A 19,121-nucleotide genomic window follows, 5' to 3' on the forward strand; every position below is an offset into this window, starting at 1 on the left:
AGGGAAGGGGCTTCTCAGAGGATGCCTCCCAGGCTAGCAGGTAACTGCTCTGAGGCACTTTCATATATATCACAACCACTATTTTTCATCCCAGCAACCCAATGAAAACTTCTCTCACTTCCAGAGTCTCAGGCCAAATGCACTCATCAAGTGGCCTTCCCTGACCACCCATCTGCAGCAGCCTTTACTAGGCACTCACTCTGATAGTAGCTGACTCTTTACTGGCTCCCCCATCACTAAGTCCCCAGCACCAATTTGGCTGGCTAAATGAATATCCAGTGCAACTCTTCTTCAACAGGAGAGGCTTCTGTGTCTTGCAGAGGTGAGCATCTACCCAAATGGTGAAGTTCCGGTCCTGTGCTCTTGGCCCAGCATGGACCCCAGACACCTGTCACACTTTCATCTATGGCCTCCCCAGTGGCTCTGAGCCCCCACCCACAGGGCCTGTTAGCTCCTGTCTCCCATGGAGCTCTGCTTCACAGCTGACCCCTGACCATCTTTTGCAAACCCAGCTCAACCCAGCTCAGTGGGGCAGACCCTACCCCACAGCACTGCAACCCACACCTTCTGTAGCCTCAGGACGTTCTGGATGAAGAAGCGATAGGCATTGTACCAAGGTAGCAGCACATCCTTCAGGACATCTCGAACACCCTCCTCCTTAAAGCGGAGGTTTTCTGCTCTCACCACAGGGGAGTTAATCAGGTATAATCTGGAAGAGGAGAAAAATTACATGGAAAAGGGACGTAGACAGTAAACCAAATATTACTGACATGTTGACAGGGCAATACCCAAATCAGTCCTTTTTCTACAAAAGTGAGGAATTATAAATACGCTTCTAACAGTCAATTTAAAACCGACAAAATTCTTACTTTGTGTAAGAGACCTAGCAAATTATAAAGGGGAGACCAAAAGTGCCACACCAAAATATGGCACTGAACTAACCTAGAAGCATGCCCTGGGCTGGTCCCAGCACAGGCCTCAGGCAGTATGGCAACACTAAGAGGAAGAAGCCAGGCCCTCTTTACAGGACATATGTGCAGGCATGAGGGATTCACAAGGAACAGCCACATGTGCTCTGCCAGCACAGAGGGACTCAGGGGGCAGAGACCAGGGATGCTGTTAAACATCTTACAGGACAGCCTTCAGCACAAAGAATTAAGAGGCCCAAGTTGTCAGCTATGCCAAGGTGAGTCTAACAGATAACTGGGGGCTGCAGGACACCCCACTAACTGCTCCTGGGCAACATGGCAACCGTGAACGTGCTTGCCCACAGCCCCTGGGTGTGGGTCTCTGTGTTCGTAACAGGAGGATGCTGAATAAGATCTCTGTGGTGCCTTTTAACCTGAGCACTCAACGTTTATGACTATGACTATTTCAAGCAGTATCTCACATTTCTCTAAAAACTTTTCAGTATTTTTATTTGCTCTAGCATAAACTGTACCTCATATGGCTATTTGAGGAGTAAGTGTAAAATTGAAATAAATGATGTAAGAGAATTCTAATATCAATAAGACAGGGAACCTACAGAAGGAATGAGTCAAAGGCTCCAGCAACTAGCCTGGGAGTACTTGTGCTGCTTAATAAAATCCAACACAGAGCCTCTTCTTCCAAAAGACCTATAGATATAGAAACATCTTTACTATTTAGAAAACCACCTTGGGGATTTAAAGTCAACACCATACCAATGTAATTCTCCATGTAACAGACGTGCATTTTTTTAAAAAAGCTAATTATAAACCAAATTAATAGAATGATTAATATCACTGAAAACATGATTAACAGAATGTAAGATGCTTAATAAGAAACGACAAATACACACAAGGCAGAACACTGGTTTGTACCTGAGGGCATCAGCACCATATTTATGAATGACTGACAGTGGATCTGGATAATTCTTTTTGCGTTTGCTCATTTTTTGGCCATCACTTGAAAAACAGAAGGGAAACACCAATTAAATAAGTCAACATCACAGTTTATATGTGGTTACAGATTATCTACAAATTGGAATATGTAAGTGCAAATGGGACACAAGCTACTACTAAGGCACAACAATAGGTTGTTTTGTTAATGTCTGTTTAAGCTTCTTTTTGAATACTGCAGCGAGTCAATGGAGAAGTTTTGGGATAAATGGCAGCAGGAAGATGCCAGAGTGTAACAGTGAAAAAACAACACAGCCTTGGCATTTATCCCAGAGAAACGAAAACTTATAGTCACACAAAACCTTTATTTTTGAAAGTTCACAGCTTTATTCATAGTCAGCAAACACTGGAAACAACCTCAATGTCTTTCAGCAGGTGAAAGGTCAAACTGTGGGTCACCATAGAACACTGCTCAGCAATGAGAAAGAACTATGGATCCATAAAACCACCTGAGGTGTCTCCAGGGAATTACAGTAAGCAAAAAAAGCCAATCACAAAAGGTTATATATGATATGAATCCATTTATATAACATACTTGAAATGACAAAATTACAGAGATGGGGAATAGATTAATGGTTGCCAGGGGATGGGGATTAGGATTGAAGGCTGAGGTGGGAGGGGTGTGAAGGGGTGGGGTGGGTATGGTTATAAAAGGGCAAAGGAGGCATCCTGTGATGTTGAAACAGGCCAAGTATCTTGACTGTGCTGGTGGATACAGGAACCTATATATGAGATAATACTGCATGCAATAGCAAATGAGTAAAACTGGGGAAATTTGAATAAGACTGGTGATTCAATCAACATCCTGATTATGACAATGTGCTACAGTTTCAAAAACGTGACCATTGGGGGAACCAGGCAAAGCACACGAGGGGTCTCTATTAATTTTTACAACTATAATTCAGTAAGATTTTCAATTAAAAAAAAAAAAAGTACAGACTATAGAGCCAGACTGCCGGGGTATAGAACTAGAATTTCACACTCTTTTGCTGTATGACCTTAATTTTTCTGCACTTCAAATTCCTCAAATGTCAAAATGGACAATGAAAGGACCCATTTCAAATAGTTCTGGGGATAAATGAGTGAAGACGTGTAAATGCTCAAAACAGAGCCTGGTACGGTGCCAGGTGTCATCCCCCGCCTTGAACAGCACATGAAGCAAGGTATCTAGGTATAAAAATTTCATTTTCTTCTTTTTATTTGTTTTTACTTTTAATGACTAGAGGCAGTAGAAGCAAAGGAAAAAATAAGACTCCTCTATAATAAGCCTCTAAAACCAACAGCTTCCTCATATATTAAAAACAGGATGACAGGGCTTCCCTGGTGGCGCAGTGGTTGGGAGTCTGCCTGCCGGTGGGGGGGACACGGGTTCGGGCCCTGTTCTGGGGGGATCCCACATGCCGCGGAGCGGCTGGGCCCGTGGGCCGCAGCTACTGAGCCTGTGCGTCTGGAGCCTGTGCTCCGCAGCGGGAGAGGCCGCGATAGTGAGGGGCCCGTGCACCGCGGTGAGGAGTGGCCCCCGCTTGCCGCAACTGGAGAGAGCCCTCGTACAGAGATGGGGACCCAACATAGCCAAAAATAAATAAATAAGTAAATAAATTAGTTAATTAAAAAAAAAAACAAAACAAAAAAACCAGGATGACAAAAATCTATACTAAAGGACCAGTGTACAGATTTAATAAGAGCTATAAGCAAAAGTACTTTATAAAATTCTAAATGACAAATGTTATTTTATCACTAGTAGTATCATGGGACACATGTCCTCCCCTCTGTCCTCCTCCATTAGGCTTAGCTCTTAATGCAGTCCTTCTCCTAAGACATAGGAACACGTAGAGACAGAATGTTACAGGTTGAGAAGAGCACAAGACAGGAGTTGGATGAAAAGGGAGAGCAGGAAGAAGTATAAAGGCAGAAGGAAGGAAGAGAATAGGAACAGAGCTGGGGCATTCCTAAATTCCTCTATTCACAAAGAATGGTTAGATCCAACCAGAACATGCTGTAAGAATAAAGGAGATCAGGAACTGCAACTCATTATTACACAAGGGAGTGCACCTGCCTTGCCAGGACGAGCCCATTTACAATCACATTTTTGAATGGCGGCCGTCCAAAGAGAGCTGTGGCCAGCACCAACAGGGTGTAAAACCTGCAAAAAAACCCACAAACAAAGAGTTCAATAAAATAAGAAAAGGAATTCAAGCATAGGAAATAAAACTGTGTTTACTTATTGGACTGAATTTCTATTTTAGGTAAGTTACACTTCTTGATAATCACAAAGCAATGGTTCTTGATCCTGGATACATCAGAATCATCTGGGGAGTGCTGAAAAATTAGGCACAGGACCCACTGCAGACCAGTCATATTAGAGCTTCTCACTAGAAAAAATAAAATGAACTTTATTTAAAGCAAATAAAGCCCTGGAGTGAGGTACTGACCCCCTGCTGGGGACAGTACTATCACCTTCCTTGGGGAGCTAGTTGGACAGCCACAAGGCAGAGCAGGGCAGCACTGGTGGCCTCTCAGGACCTCCCAGAAATGCCAGGCTGGAAATCCAGAGATGTGTTGCCTTTAGCACAAGGTCATATGGGACAGTCTGATGACAAAAGATGAAAAAAGCACTCTCATCCAAAAGTTAAAAGCTAGTCTATATGAACATAGAAAATGTTTTTACTCTATCAGATATCATGCATGTTTATATGCTAGCTAGCTAGTTCCCTAAAAGAACTCTATCACATCCATGTAAGGTGTCCCAGTAAGTAATGCACTTGTGTCATCTCTGACCTGATTTTGCATCCCAAGAACATCACCAGACACAACTAATGAGGACGGAAATCAGACAGGTCAGGAGGACCCTGGTTCTTATGAGAGGCAGCCCATACCTGACAGAAGGCGAGGGAGGCAATGTGCACATGGGGACCCACGTGAAGGCTTTCAACAGTTGCCAGACATGGCAACTCCTCAGAGAAACAACTTATTGGTGAGTCATCTGGCCCTCCCTAAGAACAGGAGTTTGTATATGGTAGCTGTTTCTATAGAAAAATGGATTGGAAGCTGAAAACATTAAGAACATTAAGGCTGGAATTCCATCAGTTTGTGATGACTACAAGTTGTAAAGACAGAAAATGATACCAACATTCTCTAAACACTCCTGCAGAAACATTACTAATGAAAGTATAATTAGAACCTGGGTCAGCCAAGCTCATGCATGAAGAGAAGGTAATTCATCTTTTTCTAATTAAGAGAATGAGGGTACTGCTTTAGGTAAGGCATCAGATAAAACCAATGCCAAAGTCCTCCCCACCATGCTTTTTTTTTCTTTTTTAAAATTTTAAACCTGGATTTTTTAGAATGTTATGAGGTTAGCCTTAACATCTTAGTACATTTTCAGCTAACCCTCCAATTTGTAGCACCCACTCCAGTATCTTGTATGAAATACCCACTAAACACTTGTGTAAATGATTTGAAGTAAACAAACTAAGGACACATTAATTGTTTTGTATCACTTAATCTTTCCATACACCAAAATCTCTGTATTTCAAAATGTCAAAGAAACAATTCAAACTCTAAAACTACAGCCCTAATATAGTGTGAGATTCCTGCTCAAAAGACACTTTTATGGTATGTTTAGTGGTGAGGGGCAGAGGGCAGGAGCAGAGCCTGTCTTTTTTGACACAATCTCCCCAGCACCCAGCTGATAAATGTTAAATGCTCAGTAAAATACCTGTTAAATCAAAGCAATAAAACACTTTAAAGAGGGACCTTCCCTGGTGGCACAGTGGTTAAGAATCCGCTTGCCAAGGCTGGGGACACAGGTTCGATCCCTGGCCCCAGGAAGATCTCACATGCCGCAGAGCAACTAAGCCCGTGTGTCACAACTACTGAAGCCTGCGTGCCCAGAGCCCATGCTCCGCAAGAAGAGAAGCCACCGCAATGAGAAGCCCGCACACCGCAACGAATAGTCCCCGCTCGCCACAACTAGAGAAAGACCACGCGCAGCATAAAGACCCAACGCAGCCAAAAATAAATAAATAAATAAATAAATATAAAAACGCTTTAAAGAACAAGAAACATACCATCCTCTGGTTTGGTCAATGCCTTCTGCAATGAAATCTGCAGGAAATGCATCCTCAAACTCCCTCTTGTTTTCAAATGGATAATGAATTTGAGCATAGGGCATGCTGCCACTCTCGAACCAACAGTCAAACACTTCAGAGATGCGATGCAACAATCCCTTCCCACAGCGTGAAGGAATGGTCAGATGGTCAATGCTAGTAAACAAAGAAGAAGCCATTTCTATTAATTTTAAGCAAAACAGAAATTACAGTTTAATTGCCAAGAGGAAACACAATGCCCTCACAGCTCTTTCATATGCATCTGCAAACAGAAATATCGGCAGTTCTCACAGGCTTTCAGAGAGCACCATCAGGACTCCATCTGGAAGGTTATATACCAAAGTCTCCTGACATCTAACTCAAGGACAAGAGGCCACCTTTCCTTAATATGACATGAATCATCAACAACAAAGTAATTCAGCAAACTAGTGTTTGATTTCTACATGTAGCTCTGTGATCTGATACAGAGACCATGTCTTAACAGGCTACCTAGCCCGATACTGAACTGAAGTGAATCAAACATTCAGAAACTGACCTCTCTCTGTGGAGATCTGAGATCTTTGCTCCTGACAGTTCTTCCAGTTCTGCCATTGACCCAACACACACCACCTGTCAAAACAAAGTTAAAAGACCTCAGAGCCAAAGATCAAACAGAGTTAATTTATGTAACATTCATGTTTAGGTTTAGAAACCTTTGATCTTCATGAGTTATCATCAAGGTGGCTTACCTCATGAAAGACTATAGGTCACTGTCTGAATTGGTGAGCAGACTTCACTTCTTTGCTACCTATCCCTATATCAGAGGGATTCCCTACAAGGAGAGAATTTCACAGCCATCATCTCAACGAGTATTTCTTGAGGGTCTACTATGTCCAAATCTCTGCTGAAAATAACCAGCATAAGTGAAATGCCTAGACTGTTACTCTAAGGCATCTTAGTTTGTTCCTGGCACTTGAACTTGGCTCTTTAATCTGAAATCTTCTCAAGTCAAAGCTGGAACTAATTTATTGTGCATGAACTGGACCAAATAGTCAGATTGCAAGACATTAGGATTATACTCGTGTAAGGAGGCTGGGAGATGGGCCCAGCAGGGGCATTCAGAACAGGGTGAGTCATCTAACAGGGGCCGTGTAGCTGGGCTGCACCAGCAGGAGCTGCTGTGGGTTCACACCCAGAAGTCATCTGTTACCTACTGAATACCCACAGCCTCTTTCTCTGCCCTTCCTGCTCAGTCCTGAAAAGTCCTCTGATTCAGCTACTTCACTGTTGCCTTTCAGGTCCCTACTGGAGATTTACTGAGGTCCCTGGGCTGCTGCTGCTGCTCATGACTGTTCTAATGCTGTCAGCATCGGACAGAGGGAATACATCTATATACCTATGTATGTATTTATTTAGACACACACACACACACACACACACACACACACACACACACATTTGATTTTAAATTAAAGGTCTGCAATGCTTTGGTAATTTTTTTCAGTTGTCCTTTTTTATCACTATAAGGCCGTTTTAATATGCTGTGACTTAGTGCAGGGGGTGGAGTCTCTGTTCTGTTCATCAGAAACTCAAAAGGAGAAAAAGAGTTCTGAGCAAACAAGATAAACAATGTGAGGAGTTTCTAGAGAAAAATACAAATTATATTTTTCACTTTTACACAGAGGGAAATTTAAAACTATATTTAATTAAAGTAAAAATAAATTAAAATCTTAAAAACATATTCTTATTTATGTCATAATTCTAGGAAGGAACAAAGAAAAAAAAAAACTGATGCAATAAGAAAGGGGCAAAGAAAAAAAGAAACCATATTCTTTTACCCCATACTGAGATGCATGAATGAAGTGCTTTAGCAAAAATCAACACAAGTAAACACTGCCCTGCCTCACCTCCTCGAAGTCATTGCTGACCCACAGTGGGATAGGAGTGCCCCAGTATCTGTTTCTGGAAATTGCCCAGTCACGTGCATCTTTCAGCCAATTTCCAAATCGCTTTTCTCGCACAAACTCTGGGACCCTGCAATAAACAGATCAGATAACCAATCACATAAAAACATTAGTAAGTAAATTTGTAAATTAGATCTGCATAACCCGTTATGAACCTAACATTCTGGAAATGCTGAGCTCACTCCTAGGAGAATGTCTTCCAAATGGACAGCACGAGAAGACCCACAGAGGCTGTTTGTGCTATGAATCCATCCCAGGAAGATGCTCTGTAATATGAAACCCCACAGCACACAAGCTTCCCTGTCCTGCTCTCCAACTGCAGGACTGCCGCAATCCTTTAACCAATCACCATGACGACAGCTAGCCTGATCTTACTTAGATCTAGTCTTCAGGCCATCCATACAATAGCGCTTTTACTGAAACTCATTAGCAAGGGCTCTTAATCACCTACAAAGTAAGAGTCTGAATAGGTGGGGGTTATGTGTAGCTGGTGGGAAGCTGCCTCTCCAGGCTCACCTGCAGTCCCCCTGCCACTGCACTGTAGGCTCTAGCAATAAGGCAAGTTCCTCAGAATGCAGCTTCTTACCTCACTGCCTCTGTCCATGCCATCCCTCCACTTCGATAACCTTCACCCCGCCACCCTCCTTCCCTCAGCCACTCCCCTACCCAAGGCTCTTATAGCTTCTGACTGGTAAATGACTCCTTATTCTTTAAGGTTCAGCTTTGTAGGAAACGCTGCCAAGCTCAAGGCTGAGTTAGGGCACACCTAGGCTCCAAAACATTCTGTCCTCTCAGGTGCTGCAGTTACCATCCTAGGTCAGTTTACAGGCCTGCACACCTCCCGCCACCACCCCCAATGAGGCAGCCATATGAATATTCTATACTCAGCACTCCACTAGGAAACTAAGGAGCTTCTTAGGTATAAAAATGAAAAAACATTTTGCTCTTGAGAAATTCAGTTTGCTAAGAAATATAGAAAGCTATAGTTTTCTTTTACTGCCCTGAGATTCTTCCCATTCTTCCAAAATCAAATGCACTATTTCTTACTTCCCCAGAGAACACAACTTAAAGTCAAGTTGGATTCTTGGGGAAAATAAGAAATAGTGATTACCCTCAAAACTCTCAGGGAAAAACATTCTTCTGGAATACACAGATTTAGTTTTGTATCATTTTTGCACCTACAGGTTGAAGTACAGTAGTCCCCCCTTATCTGTGGTTTCATTTTACATGGTTTCAGTTACCCACAGTCAACCGTGGTCCAAAAGTATTAAAAGGAAAATTCCAGGAGTAAAAAGTTCTTAAGTTTTAAACTGCACACTTTTCTGGGTGGCATGATGAAGTGTTGCGCCCTTGCACTCCGTCCTGCCTGGGAATTGAACTATCCCTTTGTCTAGTGTATCCAGGCTGTATATGTTACCCGCTCATTAGTTACTTAGCAGCCATCTCGGCTACCACGTCAGCTGTTGATTATCTCAGTGCCTGTGTTCAAATAACCCTTTTTACTTAAAAATTGGCCCCAAAGGGCAAAAGCAGTGATGCTGGCAATTTGGATATTCTCTTACCGTGCTTAATTTATAAATTAAACTTCATCATAGGTATGTAGGTATAGGAAAAACACAGTATATACAGTATAGGGTTTGGTACTATCTGCGTTTTCAGGCATCCACTGGAGGTCTTGGAACATACCCCCTATGGAAAAATGGAGGAACTACCATAACACCTCTCTGCAGTTTAGATATTAGCTGAGGAGAGAAAGGCTTCTGTCCCTGCAGTGTTTATCCATGAAACCAGTGTACACAAGACATCGCCATATTTTAGGAACTCAACAACTGTCAAAAATAGTAAGTGTAAATGGCTTTTGTAGGTATATCCAAAAATAAATGTATATCCTGAAAATGACTATTATTTAAAGCTAATGGACTCTGAGAGTACAGCCAGTTTTCCAAAGTCATTCCATTCTTTAAATCAAATAAATGGCAACTTCTCATTTCCATTGGGTTTAAAAAAGAAAAATGTTCCCCTATATGTCCTGTCATAAGAGGGCTGTTTCTTCTGTTATATAATATTATCTAAATTATTTTGTGTTCCTGAATAAACAGAAAAATAGCTATTATTACAATATAAATAAAAGATGGCTTTTAAAATTACTATAACTTGAGGGAAGTATAAACCAGTACTAACTACATGACAAAGGACATTATGAAGACACACATCTTATTGCTCACCAGTAACATAGGTCATTGTTCCTCAGCAGCTGGTCTACCATATGCTCCACCCGAACGAACCAGCTAGGCACTGCTTTGTAAATGAGGGGAGTGTCTGACCTGAGGAAGCAAAAATGCAGAACGTGGCTGGGCAGACTGAGGTATGCAGGGGCAAAGGGTAAGACTGACCTTTAGTTTCTTACTGATATCACCACCAACTATTAGGCCTTCTACTGATATTTATTTCTATTGCAAATACTAATGTCTATGTCATCTCCCTCCATCTTTCACAAGAGGGTGAAAGCTAATAAGAGAACAAGAAAAAATATAGTTCTGCTTGTGTGACAGTTAGGACTAAGAAATGATGTCAACCTCAGCAAAGAGGAAACATGGGAACAAAACGTGATGCCACTGAACATTCCATTTTCACCCACATCTTTATAGTATGATGTTATATTAAAACTTGCATCACAGGGACTTCCCTGATGGCATAGTGGGTAAGAATCCGCCTGCCAATGCAGGGGACACGGGTTCGATCCCTGGTCCTGGAAGAACCCACATGCTGCAGAGTAACTAAGCCCGTGCGCCACAACTACTGAGCCTGTGCTTGAGAACCCATGAGCCACAACTACTGAGCCCACGCACCACAACTACTGAAGCCTGCATGCCTAGAGCCCACGCTCCGCAACGAGAGAAGCCACCACAATGAGAAGCCCATGCACAGCAAGAAAGACCCAATGCAGCCAAAAAAAAAAAAAAAAAAAAAAAAACTGCACATTATATTTCTCACTAAATTCCATTAGAAAATTTTAGAGATATATTTCATCCTAGAGAACTGTGATCCCAACACAGTACATATTGGTATATGCCTATGTTTCTTACACCTAAGTAATGAAATAACTATATATATGAATTCATAAAATTCTCCTTAAAACAAGAATGAAGTTTTCAAACACTAACTCTAAAGGATACAAATGAGATGGAAACCATGAATTGATGGAATGGGCACACATATCAAATGTATCCACAAAGCTGAACCTCGAGCTACATTTCATCTCACCTCCAGCAGAAAGGGTAGCTGTGGGTGAAGGTGCTGGCAACAAGAAGTCGACCTTGTTCCTTTAGGGTCCTGATGATATTTTTGTCAGCATCCTTTAAAAAAAATTTAAAATCTAGCCATTAAAATATCCTACAATACTTAGTAATACAATATAATTAAGTATATTACTAAACTTTGTTATTTTGATACCTTTACTATGAATAAAAGGCACAAATAACAAATGTACTATAAAAATACTTGGTCCACATTTCAGCCACTGGGTAACTTTAAGTACTTTTAAAGTACGTTCCAGACCACTTAAGGTAGTGAAGTTTTCAATCAGCAATGATTACCCGAAGGTCACAAAGCTGTTTCCGGAGTCACAAACCAGAGCCCACTTTTTCTGATTCCTACCTTTGAAATTACAGCATGCTTCCTCTGAAGATACTAGACCCTTGGAATGCAGCTGATAATATGTCTATTTTTTCTGATTTTATGTGCTCAAACAAAACAAAACAAAATCTACTTCCTCGGGAAAAAGATCCCACATATGGAAGCTATTTAACAAAAAACTGATTAATGAAAGAAGTATGATGAAACTGACACCTTTCTAAGCCATAAAGATACAGACCTTCACATACTGTCCTGCAAAATCTGTCACTTCCCCTGTGAAACAGCCTGAAGCATCCACAGGGCAAATAGGGACAGAGTCTTTCTGAATGATGTTGAAATCCATACAGACCCGATAGTCATCCTGGGGAAAAGGAGAAAGGTAGAAGGGAAGAATAAAACAGTTAAGAGTGGGTGTGGCAAGAGAGGAGCATATGAGGCAATAGATTTATAGGAGAATTTTTCAGTATTCTGACATATAAATGTATCCAACTTTCATTATCCTCTCAACTGAAGTTAACTCAAGGATCATTCAGAGAATCCAGAGCCCTATAGCAGGGTTAGGGGATTAGATCAGTCTTCCCAGCCATTACTCACAAACCCCTAATATAGCTGAGTATCCACTAAGTAAGAAGAAAGATGCCACATATGAATACATTAGAACAAAATCTAATTTGATTTATAACAGCAGCATGTATATACATACATGTATGCACAAAGCAGAAGAACATACACGTGTAAGGCATGAACTGTTTAGTACTGCACAATGCCTGATGTGCATATGGATCTGCATCCTGTCAAGGAGTGCCTGAAAGGATGGCAACAGTGATCTAAATCCAAATTATTCATTTTACGGGAATTCCCTGGTGGTCCAGTGGTTAGAACTTGGCGCTTTCACTGCCAGGGCCTGGGATCAATCCCTTGTCGGTGAACTAAGATCCCGCAAGCCGCGTGGTGTGGCGTGCATAAATAAATTTAAAAATATAATAAAACAAACAAACAAACCAAAAAACCCCGAACTATTCACTTTACAAATAAGTAATATGGGCCCCAGGCAGGCTTACACCACAATGCTTCAGGAATACATTTTGAGCAATGTTAACAATAATCAGGGCAAACACATAAAGTGCTATATTAAACAGTGCTCTGAACATCTGACTACATTACATTAGCTCATTTAACCTTTACAACAATCCTGTGAGGAAGGCAGATAGATGTACTAGGTTTTCATCATGTGTTCCCCTCAGACAAACCAGCAAGTATCTCCATTTTACGGATGAAGAAGCTGAGGCACAAAGAAATAACTCAGCTGCAAAGTGGCAATGCTCACATTCAGAACCAAACCGCCTGGCTCTAGAGTCCAAGGTCTTTACCTCCGTGCTATGCTGTTTGAATTAAAATTAAAGGGACTGTCTTGGACTAAATAGTGAAACCATACCCTGGTTTGACGCCAAGATAAACTGGAAAGCCAGTTTGGCTTCACCTGGGCCTATGTTCAACTCTCGCTATGCTGAGAGGCTGCCTAGTGTGACGCGACATGTGCGTGTGGCACACGACAGCCAAAGGCAATGACAGCCTGGCCATGAAGGAAGACCCTGAAAAAAAAACACTAAGCAACACAGACAGGACAAGCCCCAAAGTCCAGCAATTTGAACCATTTAGTATAGCGCAAACAGCCCTACTCAATTTCACTAGCTAAGAGCAGCATTCCTGAGTGGAGCCAGAATAACAGGTGACGTTCAACATGGTCATGTAGAAGTGCATAGACTCTGTGGAGAGATCACATAGCACATTGTCTGGCAAAGCCGCAACATGGAAGGTCTCTTGGAAAACGTCTACCAAGTGGGGTTAAAGGCTGAAATTTAAAGATCTGATCTTCTATAACATTAACCTGCCTGGCATTCAGGACAGATACATACCAAGAAGTTACCTTTTCATTATTTATTATCAGTGGAACAATGACACCAGTTGACCCTAAAATTACAATGAATAGCTGAAATCTGACTAGTTCCTAAAACTCAATAAATAGTATTATCAAGAATGCTTACTTTCCATCTAATTTGAATACTGACCAGGTATTAGGTGATATTAAGCAACTGTTAATTTTATTGGGTATAATGGCATGGTGGCTATGTTAAAAATAAAAGTCCTTATCAGTCAGAGATGCATACAGAAGTATTTGTAAATGAAAGATATGATGTTGAGGATTTGCTACAAAACCCTCCAGCCAAAATAAAAAAGGTGTTGGGGAAGGGGACAGGGAATGAGACAGATATAACAGAAATTCCAAATTAATAATTAAAGCAGCCGGATAATGTGAACATAAGGAATTATTATATTTTCTTTACTTCTGTGTATGTTTGAAGACTTCCATAATAAAAATCCCTGCAGAGATTAAGTATGAAAAAAAAAAAAAAAAGACCAACGGAGACAGACTAGCTTCACTGCCTCTCTCACTGACAAAATGATCAAGCCAAGAGGAATGTGTAGGTCCCCAGTGGGTGCTACACCCCAAGCAGTGACTGTACACACTCTTACAATGGTCAGGCACTGTGCTAAACGCTCTATATGGATGATTCCATTTAATCCTTGTAGTTACCCAGACGGGCAGGTACTATCATTCCATGTCACAGAGGAGGAAAAGGAAGTCCAGACAGGCTAAGTAACTTACCCAGGGATGGCCTGTTAGTGGCAGAGCTCTGACCTAAGGTGAGGTCTGGTTCTAAATGTGTGCCCTTAATCCCTATGCTCTTGTTTTATTCATATACAAATTACATTAAAAAGATTACATTTTTTGAAAAATTACTCTGGGCAAAACTTAAAATTAACCGCACTGCACAGCTTTGAGGAAAGAGGTCAAATTCTCCCTTCTGATCATATAGTATTTATTTAGTCAAGAACACAGCAAAGGTGATGGAACCTTTCAGCGTTTTGATGGTTGTGGTGACTGTATGACTCTATGCCCTTGTCAAAACTCCCAGAACTGCATATCATAAATGGCAAAGTGTATAGGAAGTAAATAGTGAATGAATGAAAACATAGCATGCCTTTTAGAAAGACTAAATGTCCAGCAACACTCAGGATCTAGCACACCATTTTCAAAAATCAGCTCAGGGTGAAGGAATTACAGATGCAAGTTTTATAAGGTATCTCTGGGGGCAGTGAGCCTGAAAAGAGGTTAACTCCATAGTGTGAACAACAGTGAGAAACATCTCTCTTCTCTCTCCCTGTCACACACACACACAGACACACACACACACGACTCAGTGGCCACTGACGTTTACTTCTCATAAATGCATTTGCAAGACATATACTACTCACAGCACCAAAGTAAGGAGCTTGGTGTACAACCCCAGTGCCTTCTTCCTCCTTCACATAGTTGTCAACAAGCACAGTAAAAGCACCATTCTCTTTACACTGGAAAAGAAAGGTTATCAGGCTTAAAGAATAAAACAATACCATACCATAATATTAATTTAATAACAGTTTTTGGTAAGAGCCTGAAAAATCTTTTAACATGCAAAATTATTTTCAGAAATAGAAAAGACAGAATAATTCAGATTGGGAAGAAACATGCTAATTCAATACATTGTTTCCATAAATAACAGTTCATCACTTATAAATGAAATAATTATTTGAAGACTTGCAGAGAAAAATTTCTAACTTCCTTCGCCACAAAACTGTGCTTTTTCATCAGTTCTTCCAACCTCACCCCTGCCCTAGAATGCAGTTTATCGTGAAAATGTCTCAGACGATGTGCTTCCTTAACGATTCGCTTCCTGGTATATTTTCAATCACTGCATATGCTTTGCTGCTCCTTTTCCTCTCAGTCCAGATCAGGTTATTCAGTAATAAAAGGCAAACCTTGGAAGAATCGGGATGGGAGCTGAGTTACAAGTTCTAGTTACAGGTATTCCACCTACTGTAACACTGAAGGGAAATGTTTTCAGTTTGATTTTCTTTGTAACAACAATAAAGTCAGGTTCATACACATAACACTACAGACCTACTTCTTCTACCTTCATCTCTTAATATTTCTTTTCACATACCCTTTGTTTCAGCCAAACTGACCCTTTGCTTTCTTACCTCTCTGCCTTTGCAAAAAGTACTTTCAGAAATTATTTTCACATTTAATCCTATAATGCTGTGAAAAAGGCATCAGCAGTCTCATGTTTTAAAAATACTCTGGTTGTATTTGAATTTCACAGATGAACAAACTCTGAACAAAGATGAAATGGTTTGCCCAAATCATACAACTAGTAATCACCTGAAAGAAGGTCTTCTGGTTCCAAACGCAATTTTATTTTCAACTATATCACAACTCTTTAATTCTTTGGCATTCACTTAAAACTAAACTTGAAAAATAACTATGAATTTTTAATTGCTATAACCCAAGTCACCTGGAAATATTTTTGGTGTGGTATGATAGGTGCTAAAAGGTATGTCTTCAATAGTTTAAACATGGAGAGATAATACGTGGGTTCTTAGATGTAAGAATAGGGAATACAAAGGTATCTTACTGTTTATAACTGTAGAGGGTTTCTAACAAAGAAACCCTGCATTGCATTCCTATCTCTCAAAGTCCAGTTTTAGATCCTTCCCCTGCCAAGGCTGAACTGGGTCAGCATTCACACAGAGAGCTATAGTGCTGTCCTTCACAGACAGCATCTACTCTCATAGCTCCCACTTAATATTTCAGAACATGTGTATTTTAGGTATACACCAGATGATTTTTGTCTTCAAAGAATTTGCAGCATCTTTCTAAAACTCACCAAACGTTCCAGAAATTTCAGGAAGCTAAATGAATGGATTGTTGTTGTTCTTAAACAACTTAGGTCAGTATGAACTGAGTGCATATTCCAGACAGACTTCTGATTTAAGCTAAAGTTCCTATCTATTGTGTCCACGTGCATTTTCTGAGAGGGTTAAACTTTCCTTAGGTTCTCAAAGGGATCTAGTGTAAGAGGTTTTAAGACAAATAAAAACAAATACAAGAAAAAACAAAACATGTTATGATATAGAAGAGAAGAATGCAGGAATGATATTTTTCAGAGGGAGAACCAAAGAAGCATTTCAAAAAATACTTTTTTTTCAGATGGCACCTGAGTTTAGCCTTGAAGAGTGTCAAGCTGATATGACATTAAAGAAAGGTGAGGGTTTTTTTAAAAAGAGGAGGAAGACAATAAAAACAAAGGCAGGGAGGGAGGAAAAGAAAGGGTCAGTGTGATGGAAGCAAAGGATAGGTTTAAATCAACATTAGGGAATGCGGTTAGAGAGTAGGACTGCCTTGTGTCAAGTGGAGAATACCCAGTGAGGAATGTGCTGGCAAATGACTGCAGGCTCACAGGGAGGGACCAGACCAGGTAAAGTGTTTGGAAATCCATCAGCAGCAACATGGAATGAGGAGGAATGCCATTAGTTAGGAGATAAGAAACATGGGAAAACACTGAGGTGCACAAAAATGTAGAGGCAGATGTGACGTTGTGGACAGAGCCCAAATGGCAGAGATCACCTGCATCAGCCAAACTCTATCCCTACACTGAATCAGAACGGAGGTAAGCAAATATTTTATCCTGGGCTATGGTGTAAGGTTTTGCTGGCTAATGCTACGTCCAACTGAATATAATTTCCACATAATGTGTAAAACCAGGTCTGAGAGCGTTGCTCATTATTTCACTCCAAGACCTATAAATAAGAACAGGAAATTCCTGCTGACTTTATTCTTTTGTTGTTGGTGGTGGGGTTTACAGCTACAGCTGTGGATTCTGTTGCCAGAAAACGGAAAACCACATAAAATAGCTTTGTGATTCTTATAAGAACTAAGTTACTAAATGTCTGAGCTTAAAGCACCCACCTCATCAATTCCTTGAAATGAACTCTGTTTACTTTTACACACACAGTTTTGTAAAAGCACTATCTGAGCACTATCTTAAATTTGTAAAAACAAAACTCAAAAAACAAAAAACACCTCAATGACTTTCCTGGGTGATGTGCAGACTATAAACAATACAAATATACACACATTAAATCTTATCAATGTAACTGATTCCTTATGTAATTTGAGAAAAGTATTTAAAAATTCCTATAGGATTTTAATTACTAAAACAAGAAGGCAATACAAACAGAATTTAATTTTTGTAATACTAAAACAGATTTTTGGATTTAGGCACACTTGTATGAACAATATAACAATAAGAAAATATAAATACCACTCCAGTTATCAAATACATGGGTTGTGGAGAGCTCCTGTGGTAGAAGTCTCTAAGCTCACCTGTATAAAATAGTCAAACAGGGGTCTGTATTTCTTGCCCTTGAGATAGGCACCAGGAAATCTAGAAAAAAGAGAAAGGCAAACTCACAATTAAAATCATCAAAGAAATGAGGCTGGGCTTCCCTGGTGGCGCAGTGGTTGAGAATCTGCCTGCCAATGCAGGGGACACGGGTTCGAGCCCTGGTCTGGGAAGATCCCACATGCCGCGGAGCGACTAGACCCGTGAGCCACAATTGCTGAGCCTGTGCGTCTGGAGCCTGTGCTCCGCAACAAGAGAGGCCGCGATAGTGAGAGGCCCGCGCACCGCGATGAAGAGTGGCCCCCGCTCGCCGCAACTAGAGAAAGCCCTCGCACAGAAACGAAGACCCAACACAGCCATAAATAAATAAATAAATAAATAAAATTAAAAAAAAAAAAATGTGCATTTAACAAGAAAAAAAAAAAAAAAAAAAAAGAAATGAGGCTGCAGCCACACCAAGTTACCATTCCCTTCTGGTTTCCCTGTTCCTAAATCATTAGTGCTGGAACGTGTGACCTGAATGTACTTGGTATTAGTACTTAAAACTAAACTTGAATAATGTAGCTTTTGGGCAATAAGGTATCTCACTTTTTAAAGCTAAAGACACACACATGCATGTGCACACACACACACGTACAAATCAATGATTTGTATATTCACCTTTCAAGGATCTCATAGTCACTCTCCAATTTATAGAGGGCTGATAATCTGGCTTCCATTAAAATGTATAATTTTCCTCTGACAGCATCTATGAGAGCAAGGGAAAAAGTGGACTTCAATGATATTCAAGCTTTGGCTTACGCTAAAGACACGCATCTGCATATTTTTCCCTCCAGGGGCTCCTATATCACCTGCATCCAATGTGCTCAGCACTGACAGAGGAATACCACAAAGAACGCTAGGGCACACGTGCTTTCCAAATACAAAAAAGACAAAAACATCAAATGCTGTTAAGGCAGCTCATCAGTTGTTGTTAACTATACCTCTATTCATTTTAAGTAAATTAATCTTTATTTTCTCCTACCAAAAGTAATATATATGAGTGTTTAAAATCCGTAACAATAGCAAACCAAGATCACAAAGTAAAAGTTTCCCATAATCTCATACTCCCCCCCCCCACCCCCGCCTCGACACAGTGTCTATTCCTCCAGGTGTTTTTCTATGTATATATTAACATACATATTATGTAAACATGTAACTTAATAATTATGGGATATAACTCAATAC

General features: G+C 40.6%; 1 protein-coding gene across 5 annotated transcripts in view; it reads right to left on the bottom strand.

Moving 5' to 3' along the window:
* IARS1 (isoleucyl-tRNA synthetase 1) overlaps positions 1–19,121 on the bottom strand; it is an 85,307-nt gene that overhangs the window by 38,661 nt on the left and 27,525 nt on the right. For all 5 annotated transcript variants that reach the window (XM_057547670.1, XM_057547671.1, XM_057547669.1 and 2 more), the window contains exons 8-19: positions 18,555–18,642; positions 17,876–17,936; positions 14,926–15,021; positions 11,846–11,968; positions 11,236–11,327; positions 10,197–10,295; positions 7,915–8,041; positions 6,564–6,637; positions 5,990–6,184; positions 3,976–4,062; positions 1,842–1,925; positions 565–709 (exon numbers count right to left, since the gene is read on the bottom strand). In XM_057547670.1, the coding sequence (XP_057403653.1) occupies positions 565–709; positions 1,842–1,925; positions 3,976–4,062; positions 5,990–6,184; positions 6,564–6,637; positions 7,915–8,041; positions 10,197–10,295; positions 11,236–11,327; positions 11,846–11,968; positions 14,926–15,021; positions 17,876–17,936; positions 18,555–18,642 (1,271 nt within the window). The remainder of the gene's footprint in view (positions 1–564; positions 710–1,841; positions 1,926–3,975; positions 4,063–5,989; positions 6,185–6,563; positions 6,638–7,914; positions 8,042–10,196; positions 10,296–11,235; positions 11,328–11,845; positions 11,969–14,925; positions 15,022–17,875; positions 17,937–18,554; positions 18,643–19,121) is intronic.

This window comes from Balaenoptera acutorostrata, chromosome 6 (genome assembly GCF_949987535.1).
Source record: "Balaenoptera acutorostrata chromosome 6, mBalAcu1.1, whole genome shotgun sequence".
NCBI lineage: Eukaryota > Metazoa > Chordata > Mammalia > Artiodactyla > Balaenopteridae > Balaenoptera > Balaenoptera acutorostrata.